Source organism: Apus apus, chromosome 4 (genome assembly GCF_020740795.1).
Source record: "Apus apus isolate bApuApu2 chromosome 4, bApuApu2.pri.cur, whole genome shotgun sequence".
Lineage (NCBI taxonomy): Eukaryota > Metazoa > Chordata > Aves > Apodiformes > Apodidae > Apus > Apus apus.
In genome coordinates, this window is record NC_067285.1 from 91,495,262 (window position 1) to 91,509,937 (window position 14,676).

The 14,676-nt window shown below is 39.2% G+C and overlaps 1 protein-coding gene across 2 annotated transcripts in view; it reads left to right on the forward strand.

Moving 5' to 3' along the window:
* Nucleotides 1-1,888: 1,888 nt before the first annotated feature.
* The window catches only part of RFC1 (replication factor C subunit 1), a 37,796-nt gene continuing 25,008 nt past the window's right edge, over nucleotides 1,889-14,676 (forward strand). The window contains exons 1-4 of one of the 2 annotated variants that reach the window (XM_051616645.1): nucleotides 1,889-1,984; nucleotides 7,412-7,540; nucleotides 9,214-9,289; nucleotides 10,878-10,997. In XM_051616645.1, the coding sequence (XP_051472605.1) occupies nucleotides 1,982-1,984; nucleotides 7,412-7,540; nucleotides 9,214-9,289; nucleotides 10,878-10,997 (328 nt within the window). In that variant the 5' untranslated portion in view covers nucleotides 1,889-1,981. The remainder of the gene's footprint in view (nucleotides 1,985-7,411; nucleotides 7,541-9,213; nucleotides 9,290-10,877; nucleotides 10,998-14,676) is intronic. The other variant, XM_051616646.1, reaches the window with a different exon arrangement.

A 14,676-nucleotide genomic window follows, 5' to 3' on the forward strand; every position in this document is an offset into this window, starting at 1 on the left:
TTTTTTTCAGGTATTTTTGAAAAAAAAACACAACAGAAAAGGCCAAACAGGCTGTGATTTTCAAAAATGTAGAAAACAAGTAGAAGTTGTTATTGTTAGTCTCAGATGTAAATAGAGTGATGATGTGGAGTGTACTTTAGCTACTTTTTAAAAAGCATACATTTAATTGTGTAATATGCCTTTAAAACATGACCCACAATCTATTATAGACCCAAAAGGAATATTGACTTAATTTTATCTTGCAAAGTGCATCTTAATACTATGAGTAATCAGTTTTGCTTTCTGTGGCAGATCCAAGGTTTTTCCCACTTTCAGTGGTTTAATAGAGATGCACCTAGAAACAGGAGGTATCCTCTGTTTCCCCACCATACCCAGGAGTGAATTAAAACCATTCCAGGTATTGTCTGATCTCTTCATAAAGGGTTAAACTTTTGCCTTCCAAGAAACATGTCACAAGCCCACAAGCAGATACTGCTCTGCTGGATGTTACTCTCGGTAGCTTTATCAACTACAAATAGAGATAACCACCTGCAATAATTCTTTTAGCATTATTTAAACAGTTTGTCTGGCTCTTACAGATGTCAGCCATTTTAACTACTCTTTAGTTCTGGTATCAGGAATATGCACAGCTTTAAAAATTACATAATGAGAATCAAATATGTAAACACAAACGTATGGCTGGAGATGTTTTTCTAGAGCAATACTAGCTTTGCTTGCACAGCCATTATAGTTGAGCACATACTGACCAACTTGCAAAACAGGCTGAAAAACACAGCCTGTGCCGTGGGGTAGGCATTCACTTGCTCCCTCTGTCACGTGTTTCTTGGACAGAAACCAAAATGTTGAAGATACACAAGTCCACCTGACCACGTGTGCTCATAAAAGAACAGTAGCAATTTCTATACAAATGGGGTCTTACCATTACTTAAAGAGTCCAATGTAAAGAAGTAAACAGGAATGGTAATAGTTATAATTACCATTCATGTTTTCTCAGATTAAACAAAAAAATCTTTTATCTGTATATAATTATCTTTGCTGGAGTTTGGCCATGCCATCAAGTGGACAGTCTCTTGTTCTTGGAAAAAAGGAAGAAAAAAAAGAGAGAAAATGAATACAGAGGTATACCAATGATAGCACTGGGAATTGCACTATGAGAAAAGTACAATTTGAGCTTGTACATTTTGTTGGGTTTTTTTATGAGTAGTTTTCTAAATCAATAGCAATATTTTTCACGTCACGAATTCTGTTTGGCCTCCCCATTCTTCTCCAATATTAGCATTAATTAGTAACTTGTCTGGCAGAATCTAAACATCGGAGTAGTAATTACTGAGAGGGGATCTGGTTTATTTGGTTTGCCCCGGTTTATTTCCTCCCACTGTTCAGCAAGTAGAGGGAAAAAATAAACCTAGAAGAAAAGACGCAAGACTTAATTAGAAACTAAGCGGCGAGTGCGTGAAGACAGAGCGTAACTCTTCAGCTTCTCTCGGGTTCCTCGGATGCAGACTGAGCTCTCCCAGGCCTCAGCGCATGGAAGAAAACACCGCCGAGGAGTCCGAGCCCGAGGCTCCCGGCACAACCAGGAAAGAAGGGAACTGATTTTCCGTGTTGCGCTGACCCAGACCAGACTTACACCGCGCCGCTGCGTTACCAGCCGTCCGCGCAGCTCGGACACCTCCTCCAGCCTCCGAGCACTGAAGCCCGACCCACCTCCCGGAGGCCGGTCCCCGCTCCCGGGCTCCAGCAGCCCGCACACACGCCCCGCCCGCCCCGCACGGCCGGGCCCGCAGCCCCGCCCGGCCCGGCCCCACCGCCTCCGGCCCGCGCGCGCGGCGGTTGGGCCGCCCCCACCAACGGCCGCCCCGCCCGTCGCGGCTGTGACGGCAGCGGCGCGCGCCGGGCCGCGGCGTTGGCGCGAAGGCAGGGCCGGCATGGAGGCGTCCCGCTAGCCAGCGCCAGCGCCAGAGCCAGAGCCAGAGCCAGCATGGTGAGCCCGCCGCCAGCGTGGCGAGCCCGCCCCGCCCCGCCGCGGCGCTCCCCCGGCTGCAGGGGGGGAGGGAGGGAGCGTTGCGCGGTGTCCCGCCGGTGTAACGCGGCGCCTGACGGCAGCCCCGCGGCGGCGGGAGCCCCGCGCCGGCCCAGCCCGGCCCGGCCCGGCCGAGCTGGCGTCATTTCTCTTGCAGGCGGCCCCGGGTGCGGGGGCCCTGCGCTGCGGCGGAGCCCTGGCTGGGCGGGAGCGCCTGCGAGGCGCGGGGGCGAGGCCGCCCGCCCTGCCGCGCCTGCGGAGAGCTGGCGCGCTTCCCGCCGCTCCCGGCCCCATCCCTGTGCCGGGAAAACAGGCCCCCGGCCGAGGCAATGCCCGCGGCTGTGCCCTTGCCCCGCGGCGGAGGCGTGGGAGCCTCCCGGCTTCCCCGCCGCCCCAACACGCGCGGAAGCGAGCGGCGGGTCAGGCGCGGAGCGTGGGGCTCCCGGGAGGGGCGGGCGGGCCTCGCCGAGCGCAGCTGCCCGAGCCTGAGCGCTGGCTTTAAATTCAGTAAGAGCGTGCACGGAAGCGTTTCTGCTTCTGAATTGGACGGCGTGAAGCGTTTGCAGAAAAACAATCCGAGTGGGGAAAAAAACTTGGAAAGTCCTGAAGTAGACTCTTGTTTGTAAAGGGTGCAGCCCTCAGGAGGATGTAAAGAGTTTGTGAATGTAAATATTTACGTGTTTGTGTGTGTACTTTCCAAAGTGCTCCTCACTTAGGCAGCTGATGATATGCTCTCCATCTCTGGCTCAGATAAGTTTGCGTCTACTCAGAGTTTCTGTGCAGATGTTTTATTGCCTTAACTACAAATGCCATTCAAAGACAGGCTTGACTTCCATTTTGGACTCCCCATAGAGTTTAACCTTTTTATCTTGCATATCTTATACCTGATGCTCAGCAATAATGGGTGGTACAATTCGACTCTTTCACAGGAGTGACAAAGGTCTGCCAGCACTTACAATCCTGAAATGATAACTGGGATATTTTCATAGTCTGTTAAGGGTGGCTGATGACTTTGTGAGAGGACGAGTCTGCCTCACCTGTTCCCCTGCTGTCACCTCTTTAGAAAACTGCTCTTCCTGAAAGACTCACTTCCTCCCCATCTTTCTGGGGCAGAGGCTTTCTCCCTCTGTGTAGTCTTCTGAAAGTCATACATCTCGCAATGCCTTGCACTTTCCCAAGGAGGGAGGAAGACCATCACCATTTTGAGGAGGGGATGAGTTGCCTCAGCTCATTTCATTCCCTTTTCAGTGCGGAAGAGCCTGAACAACCATCACTGCTGCAGACAAGCAGAAATACAGTGATGTTATTAACTGTGTAGCCTGCTCTGTGTATGCAGTGACAGCAGGGACATACTGGAAATTAATGTATTCTTGCAAACAAGCTTTTTTCAGGTAGTGCTGAATGGTAAGTAGCCTCTGTGGGGTTGGTTCTGCAGCATCTTCTCAGCTGTGCTGGACTGATGTGTTTAGAGTTACACAATGAACTTACTTGTCTTGGGAAAGGATTTATTTTTTTCCCAGATTAGCGACCTGACCCAGTTCCCAAGCAGAGAGCTATACTGGTACAGCTAGGAGAATGAGTAACTGGGAGTAGGAGTACTTGAGTTGCCTCTAGCTGAGAGAGACATTCTTATGGCTGGAGCTGTAGCATCAGTTGGTGTGTATTAAGAACTGTGATAATGCTCAAAAATACTGTATGGTACTGTGCTGCAGTTACCACTAGTAGTAAACATTAATTAAGTATATCTATCCAAGCAAGTATTACTGGCTTCATGGAAGTGATACTACAAGTTTGATTTCTGTTAGTGCAGTCCTGGACACACCAGATATTAAGAGCTGACATACCCACAAAACTTACATTTATTTACAGTCTACCAATTTCAGTGCATTTGCTTTGATGCAGGACCCTCATGGACACACTTCAGAATACCTGAAATAAGGTGCATTTTGTTCTGTTGCAGTAATTGAGCTAGATTGGTGAAATTCAGTTTTCTATCTTGTATTTTGAGGTGCAGACTGAATTGTATGATGTTACTTTTGAAAATACTTTGCCTTAGTGGACCCTATTATGGTTAGGTTGAGATGGTTCTAACATCAAAGTGTTGGAGTAATTTGTTTTAGGATGCTTTTAAAATACAGGAAATAAGCAGCATGGAGTGTTTATGACTCGTATAACTGACTTTTTTGAGCTGGGTATTTACTGAAGTCTTAAAAGTCACCCTGATAAACTTACTGAGTAACTAGTCTTCATGCTACCTAACAAATAGTTTCAGTTTCTCTTAATGTTATTCTTCTCAGTAAAATAGACAGATACAAGTCTTTCAAGAGAAAACTCACAACCTGACATGAGTAATTGCTCTGGTCTCCTGTTACTGCAAAGGATGGAGGATTTGAAATAGTAGTCAAAACTGGCAGGAACTAGATGGCACAGCCGTTACTGAGATCATACAATTAGTGAGATTGCTCAGCAGGAACCACTGCACCTGAACACAGCTTTCTAGACTGTTCAGATGCTATATATCAGTTACTCCCCTAATTCAGTGAGAGTGATCAGAAGTTCCTGCTTAGCTCCATCTCTTACTTGGGTAGAACTGCTCAAAGTTAACATGTTGTGTTGCTGCTGCTGAAGCACCCATGGGGAGCTGCACCGATATAGGCCGTGCCTCTTTAGTTTTGGCCTTCTGGGCGAAGGGACCACCTGGGGCAGCCGTGCTGATCCATGTAGCTGTAGGATACAAAAGGCTGGTGACTCCTGTGGTTTTTTTGGGTGAACGTCCCAGAGGGAAACTAGATTGGTTAGATTGGTACGTGCCTTTCCTAAGTGGAACGAGCAGAGATAAAAGAGAAACATAGGCAGTTTTTCCTGAACTCATATGTATGCATGGCATTATATACCGACAGGATGGTCAGTCAGAGTATGTTAGATAAACCCAGAATGGAGGCAAGTGGAGTTAAGCTTCTATGATACTTTAGAAATAGTCTTCAGACTTGTCTGATGGGAATCAGTCTGATAGATGCTTAGATTGCTTCATCCTGCGATTACTTACGCAATGAATTAGGACTTTATCTGACATCTAATAAAATGGCACGAAAAATCTGTCTCATTCTTGGATAAAAACTTCATGGAAACATGACTTTGTTGTTACGCTGTGTCATACTTTTCTCCCAAGCAGTTCTGAATTCACTGTCTATTACAGTCTAGCAGTGGCTAACAGGGTTACCTTTTCTGAAGAGAAGGACAGCTAAAGATTGAAGGATTTATAATTCTGAAGATTGACGAAGATTGTACATGGATGACAATTTTGCTTTGTAGCTTAGGGCTGTGTAGTTTAATCACTCAGAAGTAGATGATCACTATGGAAAATTAGATTTCCTACCCTGTTACAAACTTCTTCAGAAACCTCTAGGTGGCTTGTGTGCTAATACTCACAGTATTTTCAGGAAAACTCCTTAACAGAAGCATGTAACAATAAAAGGAAAGAGCTGCCATTTCTTGAGGACCGAATTGCAGTTTTCAGAGCAAAAATAGTATTTGTATGGATGATGCTTTCTTAATAAATGGGTAGAAGATGCAGCTTTGAATAATAAAAAAAATATTCTCAATTGAATTGTTAATCTGATGAAATGCAGCTTGCACTGTAAAAGATAGTAGTTGAGTGTCACCCATTTATTTTAGGTGTTTATGAAGTGATTTGAGGAAAAAGAGCTTGCAGAGTTGACCCTGATTAGATACTATTTTTACAAGTTTGACATGGCAGTTTAGGTTCACTTTATATTACGTTAAACATAGCAGGACTTTTAGGTATGAATTTGTGAATTGAAGGTATTTATGAAGAGCTAACTTGGTATCTCATGAGAACTGATGAGGCAGAAAATAATTTACATGTTATAGTTTGGGCCTTAGCAGTTAGTGATATTAAAATAGTGGAAGAAACTGGGGCACATAGGTCAATCTCATATACATTCTTTATTAAGTCTGCATTTGATAAACCAGGATACAATGGTATTTCCTTTTATAAATCTATACAAAAACCTAACAGTTATTGCAGAGCAGTTCACTCACTAGTTTACAGTTTTTAGTTAGAATACTAGAATGGAGAGAGTGTTAATATTGATTAAAAAATAATTATTTTCCAACTATTTTAAGCCTAAAAGTAACAATTATAAAAAATGAAAACAATTTTTTAGTCACTTTATTTTGCAGTATTGTAGTATTTGAATTATTTTACTTCATAATAGATCTAATGAGACTTGCAGTCAATTTTTCTGTTGCCTATGTTTCCTTAAGCCTACGAAGAAGACAGTAAATAATGAATGAGTGGTTGAGTCCACAAATCTACTTTGAGACTTTTTAAGCAGATGCTTTCTTCAGACCTGTTAGCTGTAGGTAACTGCAGTCAAAATTTCAGAGTTATATAATACTGGATTTGTATTGTAGGAGTCCATGTAAAATAGCAGTGTTGAAAATTTATGCCTCAAGTCATGGATTCCATAGATGGAAATGAGTGAACTGTCTCATTGTGTACGAATGCTTCCCCGTGTGCTGTTCTCTGTTTGCTGAATCCATATGATTGTATGCAGGTAAAACACAAAAGTGTCTGCATTTTTCAGGAAACAACATTTCTGATTCTACAGCATTGTTTTAAGCTGACTTTGCTAAATACATTGATATGTGTCCCATATTTTGTGTATGCTTTCAAATTGCATATTCCATTGATTTTAAACCCTCTCTGGTAATTCAAATCCAAACTGCCAAGGAACAGACTGGTAAGAGAAAAGGAGCTTGAAACACCTTTCCTTGTCAGCTGGACCTTTTTGGAGATTACTGATGAATGTATACATTTAGTAGTAGTTCCCTGTAGTAATAAAAAACTACCCAGATGAAGTCTATGATAGGGAATATCTACCAGCTGGATTGAATGTTGTCCTGACCCACACCCTTTACCTCCTGTATATTTAGGCCATAGGAGTTTCTTTTTTTTTTTTGTCTCTAAAATGGCTGCTACCCCTGGAGGTAGTGATACCAAGCAGGTACATGTTTGATAATTTTAAGTATAGAAATACTTTGGGCTAGGTTTGTGGTGATTATTTGGAAAAAATAATAATTCTAATTATATATCTGTTATGTTACAGTATTTCATTGCTAGTGGAAGTCTGATGCGTGTATTGGTGAAGATGTCCAAGTAGGAGAAATAAGCTTTCTGTTACGGTGCCTGAGCAGCTGTGTTTTGCAGATGGGTTTTGTTTTTTTAATTGTAATCAAAACTTCAACAAATACTGTAATGGAACTGCTGAGAAAGTGACTTAAGTGTATTGCTGTTTTGTAATGTGAATCTTCTAAGAGCTATCTGGATTTAAAAAATTATAAATCCGTTTTCCCTTTTACTAGGATATCCGGAAATTTTTTGATGTTGTACAACCTGGAAAGCGGCAAGAACGTGAGACTGTGAGAAGGAGTGAAAAAATTAAAAATGGTGAAGGACCATCCAGTGGGAAGAAAAGGGAAAAGGAGACTAAGGTTAGTTTTGTGTTTCTTATTGTGAAGTGCTTGGTTTCTCTGATACAAGAATGTTTATTTAGCATTTTAAAAAGTAATTGTTCTTCTCATATACTGAAAAAACAGGCTGTATATGTCAGTTTTTATAGGCATGGGAGGAAACTACCACTTAATATTAACTTCTAGCAGCAAAACTTGCTAGGCGTTGAAGAAAACTGGTAATTTTTAAAATACTTGGGTTGCAGGGCAAAGGAGAGGTATGTAGAAGTTATGTTTAGGTGCTAACATAGGAACAATCTGATGTGTTTCAAGTTATTTTAGCTGTAGCCCATAGTTCTCTAAATAGGTGTACTAATTTAATTTTTAATTAATTTTGAGGCTTATGCGCTGTAGATATTGGCATATCATAAATATGTCATGCTTTCATGTAAGGTAAATTCCGTTATATAGGTGCCCTCTGACTAGTTTTTTTTAACCAGGTGTTGTAACACCTGTGGGGGAAACATTAACATGGCTTTTCTTGGATGGGGTCACTTATGTAACTCTGTTGCAAAGACCAAATTCTTCAAAATTGCAAGGTGAAATTAGTTTGCATTCTAGTCTCAGAGTATTTTCATCTGAATTGTATAGAAAAGAAATGAGTGACTAAAGAGGGCTTTAAAATCACTTGGAGAATGAAAGGATTTCTAGTAGGGTGGAATGTTAATCCAGAGCATCCCAATCAAGGGGTAAGATGTTACCTAAAATATATATATTTTGGCTTTATGATTTCATTGTTTCAATGTGAAAATAAAGGACCATTGAGTGGAACTGAAAGTCATAGCAGTTGTCTTGTGATCTGTTATTTCTGCTTTACAGTTATCCACTTATATCAAGGACTTAACAGGTTTCAGATTAGAACTGAATGTAAATTATTAAAATGTGTAGTTATGTTTGTTTAGAATTATATTTTTAGAAGCATTTACAGCTACAAAACAAGCATAATTGGTGGTTTGGTAGGCCAAGGAAACTTCCTACCTGTGCAACTTGTGATTTTTCCAAATGTCTAAAACTCGTCCTTGAGACAGTTTATTACTAGCTGCTGCTAGCTAGAGCATGTTTATCAGCTGTGACCAGTGAAGCAATCTCTTACAATAGTTGCAATGCTCAAAGGATGAGAGGAGAAGCTGCAAACAACCAGCACATTGAATAGGAAATCAGTCTGGCTTCAGCTGCTCTGTAGACATTTTTCCTTTTTCAATTGGCTGTATTTACTCTGAAGTTGTGTCAAATTGTGGTGGTTACAAAGAAGCCATATCCATAATGGAACCAAAAGGAAAAGCTGAATTCCATTCAAGTAACTTTTTAGTCTGTACAACCTCTATTTCTGGTGGGACCGTGCAATTTCATTTTTGGATTAAAAGCTGAAAGTGCTTGAAAATCTGTTGATTTACTTTAACTGGCAATAAAAATATATATTCTAAATAATCCATTGTTTTCTTGGAGCACGTTAAGCTTTATTGCTGCAGTTTCTTGCTTATTTCCTCTTCCCTGCACCTTTCCCCCTCCCACCCATGGGTCAGCACAAGACTGTAATGTGGTACGGGGAAATGATATCTGTTAGAATTGGTTTGAAACTCATAAATTTGAATTATAACTGAATGAAAGCTGGAAAAGCCTGTTGAATGGTTGAACTAATGGACTGTTACTCTTAGGTGAATAATTCACCCAGTGAAGATGATTCCAAACCAAAGCGAACAAACAAGAAAAGAAGAATAATCTACGATTCAGGTAGTGTTTACAGTTGTTTCTGAATGCTCCTTTGTATCTTTTCTGCTAGCTTTCAAGGTCAATTAGGGAAATGGTATATCTGAAATAAAGCTATGGTTGGTTTATTTTTTAGTAAACGCAATGAAAAATAAAATTTTCACAGTAATTACTGCTTGTTAGCTAAATATATTTGATGATAACGAGTGCAGTGTGCGCCATGCGTGTAGTCTACAGTGCAAAGTAAGTAACAAAGCATCTGTTAAACTGAAAACTAAACCCACAAAGAAACCCACCAAAAAACCAAGCTCAGATAGTAAACTCTATCAAAACTCCAGAAATTCTTTACATTTTAATAAAAAAAAACTTGCAGGGATTTTTAGGCTTCTTGTTCTGTTAGAGATAAATAATATCCTACGCTGGATACAGGAGGCTGATCATATACTGTAGTTTCTCATTTCTGTGCATTGCATGAACATGATGTAGGAGATGGTTTTAAAAGGCAAATTTGCGTTTCCATGTGTCTTTATTAAAAAGATCTAGTAAAGTTCATCCCGTAGTTTTAAAATTTACTGTATGGAACACAAAATTTCTGATTATCAGTAAGGAATAGCAGTAGAAATGTTTCTGTACTTACAGTTGGAATACAGAAGCAATATATTACTCAATTAAAGTGCTGATATTATCCGGAGATATTGCAAATTCTAGCCCATTAGTATTAGAAGAGTAAAAGAGAAATACTTCTCTAAGATCTTGAAGATGGAAAAGGGTGTGTGCATGTGTTTTTTGGGTTGTTTTTTTTTTTTTGAAGGGGGTTAGGGACACATGCACTGAGAGGACTCAAGTCAATTGAGTTTGTTTGTTTGTTTTAATGAGTACAATATATTAATATTTATAATGGAAAAAGGTATGCTCTCAGATTTTTTAGTTGTCACATCTTCAGTTTGTTCTGCTTACTCATTTGGAATAGGAATGCATAGTCCACAGAAGTGTAATTTTGTCATCTTGGTCACTTTTGGGATATGGGAATGGCTGGTGAGGTGAGTGGCAGCCTACCAGTGTTCTCCTGAAAAATCAGAGTACAACCTCAGTGATCTATTTTAGCCTATTGTTAGCTTTTGGAATAGGTGTTGTGGAATACACCAGAATAATTTAATGCTATATAAATTTAACCTGGCTAATTAAGCTGTGTTAAAAGTTTGTTGTTTTGGGGATTTTTGTTTAGTTTTGGGTGTTTTGTTGTATTTTTTTTTTTCCTCCAGTCTTCTGTGGTACTCTGACAAGTTGCGTTCCTTTTTGGGAAGGTTTTTATGCAGGCATAACATTTCTTGGAATAAGCAACAAAATATTTCTTGTTATGTAAACAAAACCCATTGCCTAGACTGAGTGTTGACCAAATTTTCATTTAGTCATTTATATGCTGAAATAAATGATGGCTGGGCTATTAGCTGATGGAGAAAAATGTAGCTGTGTGCTCTGACCTTCCATAGGATACCTCTTTCTCACTCAGTTGAATATACATGAACATGTATTAACTGATATGTGATGCATTTGCTTGAAGTTCTGTATGTATGTGGAGGACATTTTCATTTATATTGTGGTCAAAATACAGATTCAGAAGAGGAGGTGCAGTCAGTCAAAAAACCCAAGAAGCCATCTGACAAAAAAGCAGCTACTTCAAAACTTGGTAAAGTTCTGAAGCAGGATCCTGTTGTTTATATTTCAGAGACAGGTAATGGAAGAAATATATCATCATTATATATTCAGTTATAGTGGGGTGGATTATGTTACAAATGGGATGGATTGTTTGATACACTCTTAAATATGACCGTAAAATCTAGTATTATGGAAGACTAAATTCTCCTTGAACAAGCTAACCAAAAGCACTTCAAAAGTTTATCCTCAAGTATTGTGATGTCAGGAGCAGAGTAAAACTGAGGTGATGTTGGTGGTGGCTTAGGTTGATTTAAATAGCATATAATTTCAGGAGCTCACACTTCCCTGCTTAAGAGTATTTCATAGATTTTAGGGGAGGAGTTAAGGAAAGGAAGTATTTTTAATATAGTGAAACTGCTCACTAGCACACTTTGTAAAATGACTGTTGTTTACTATAAATAGGTTTGAAACCTGGGTTTTTATTTTATTTTGTATATCACTTATCATGTCTTCAATCTCTGCCTAATATATTGGTGACTGCAAAAGTTCTGGGTTTGTGTTTCACTTGTTAGACTTTAAGGAAGAACTGAAATTGGAAAAAACAATGGTAAAAAAACTTTGCATTATATCTTGTATATACCATCCTATACCATCTTTCTCAGTCTTGGATTTTAACTTTCCAAATTTTGGATCTACTTTTACTCTTGGGGGAAGGAGTGAATGTAATTAACTGTTCTCAATCATTTCAGGTCTCCTGTAGCTTTCTTAAAACTTGTGGCAGTGATTAACTGCGAGATTATCAGCAGAGTTTTGTTTAGATTCAGTCTGTACTTTAGGAGGTTTGTAGTTAAACTAAAAACTGAACCTTAACTCAAGCCATATGTACCATTCAGCTGAATGGAATCAGTTTGAAGAGTCTTATGCATTAACTTGTGTTGTTTGCGTGGTGGTTGTTCCATAGAATTGATTTCAGTGTTGCTTTTTATGTGATTCTTGACTTTGTCAAACTTTTCTTGAGAGCACTGAATTGGCAGGAGTCTTTTTCTTATGGAAGTTTCATCCTGCAGAATTCTCAGTAAATACGTTTCCTTCCCAGCTCCAAAACAAAAAACTCAGTGATTTTTCTGCTGTCCTCCCCCCACCTTCTATTACATTCTTAAGTCTATCGTGAAGCAATTTTGTTTTCAATTACTTCAAATTGTGCGTTTTCCTCTACTAAATGCGAGGTGTTACGGAAAAGTTTCAGTGGCATTATCTACTATGTTGTGATGGGTGAACATCAGTTTATGTAGACTTAGTATTATTGATGAATCAAGCATCCTTAAAGGTATGCCACCATCATGGCAAAGTACTTAGGTTTTGTGAATTCTGTAAACATGCATCTGTGGAAGAAAATTAACAGGGCTTCTAGTATTTAGCTTAATATTCTAGTACATCTTGAGGATCGGTTTTAACACTTCTGTTTTGGTGTTTGGCATACAGCTGACTGAATGTGTATGTGTTACATTTTTTGTTATGTAGAGTTGTGTAGGTTGTTTTTTAATACATTTGGAGTACATGCGAGTGCTTGCTGCAGGGCTGATTTCACTAGTGGTGATTCTTTTTTTCCAGCTTCACTAAGAGATCTATTAGTGGCACTTAAGCAAAGATCAGGACTATGTGGGGGCAGAAGGATTTAATTTATTATGATTCTGATGATAGGATAAACTTGATTTGTGACTTACTGAATGACTCGGATTGGAAGCATCTTAAATTTGACTCAGCTAATTTAATAAATTACAAGCTTTTTGAATGTCCTACTGTTTGAAACTGATAGCTTCACAACTTAAATAATTTGTCACATTAGCCATATTCTTTTCTGATTAAAACATGTCTCTGTGCTGGATGTACTGTAATTTCACATTGGTTTGTTATAGTGCAGATAAACTTAAGTATTTTGATACTGGATATTGGTTGCCATACCCTGATTGCCTGTACAGCACAAGCTGTAGAGTTTCCTGAGAGTTGCAACAGTAGGTGGACGAATTTTGGTTGCAAAGGTATTTTTTATAGTTGGTGATGCATCTCTCTCAGCTTGCTATGGTGTAGGCTTGAATTGAGAGGCTTTTTTAATCGGTTCCTGCTGTGGTTAGATGCACTGAGTTCAGGTGAGGCTGTAACAGTTGGATCTTTTGTATTCGTCTTTTAGGGTAGAGTTCTTTACTAGTTGCAGTATTTCCCCTGTATGGATTCTTAGAAATTAATTTATAAAATTAACAGACTTCAATCCAAATCTATTTTGATAAAACGTATTTCAAGTGTTAGAATTCCAGGGACAGTATCCACATTCCCAAAAAAACATATCCTACATTCAAAGAGGGATCATTGAAGAACACCTGGAAGATATAGTATCTTGTTGGTAAGATCATTGCTCAACATAAACATTGCCTCCCTATAATCATACCATGTATTTTTAAAACAAAAAATAGTTTGCTGCAGTATTCTGTTAGAAGTGTGACTCAGCTGGCTTTTTTCTATACCTTCTTCCTCCTCAGGCTCTTCTCAGAATCACTGTTTCTAAGGATTGCACTTATTTTACTTGTCCTAGATACTTGACCTGAGGTTTACTTGTACTATGTAATTTATTCAAGTGAGCTCAGTTTTCCAAAGCATCCTGAACACTTTATCCATCTCATTTGTTCTTTTAATCAAAACATTTCCTTCAGCAGTTTTACCAACTCTTTCTTAATTAAAAGGATCTTTAATAGCACCGATTACAGAGTAGATACATGATCAGATTCCTGGGCAATAAGCAGTACATTTTTAGGTTTATTATGCAATTCAAGGTGTTGTAATCAAGTTTTTCTGCACAGGGATACCATGGGAACACTAGTCAAGGTTATTAGTGAAATCCCTGAAAACCACAGCTCAAGGTTATTCTTATCAAAAGAGTTAAGAACACACATTTGACTTAACAGTCTGTGACTAAAACAATGCCTTTATAAGCTTGAGACTTAACGCTTGAATTTTGTTTAATCTGTATAAATGGTTTCTCCATCTTAATGGAGCTGTCAAGGTGAGTGTGTTTTAGTGGTATTAATACAGCTATTGGCTTGAGATAAACATGTTTTACAAGAGTAGGAATATAGAAATAATGGATAAATGTCTACAAATTTCAGTAATATCTTCTATTGATTTTAGTCTTATACAGCTGAAAACGTAAATCAAGAATACACTTATTGGACTCACAAGTCAGAACCTAATTTTCAAGGGCTCTGTCCCTGGCAATGTGTTTGAAAGGGCCTTTTGACATTAAGTAGTCAGTAGAAGCTTGGTAGTTAATTGCCTCAAGCTATTTTCCAATTAAAATTTTAATTTTCTTCCTGTTGCTTAAATTGCTTTTCAGCTCTTCTATACAGCTGTGGGATACATCTCTCTTGAAAAATGTTGGGGGAATTAACCTTTTGTTTTGTTTAAGAGTGTATTGATGAGACTGCATTGCTTTGTTTCTTATCAGCTTGTGAAGTTACCTTTTTTAAAGGAAAAAAAAAGCAAGAATAGTTGCTCTTTGTAATTCTGTAAGAAATACCTTGTTATAATTGAAAAAGTAGTTTGATGATGACCAAAGAAGTGAAGTTATTCTAGCAGGTAACAAGGAAAAAAAGGAGCCTGCCTTTTTTTATAGAACAGTCTTAGTGGAGTGGAAAAAATCTGAGTGTTTGTTGTACTTGTTAAAATAACACTTTGCTTGACTGTTTAATGAAGTATGCAACCTT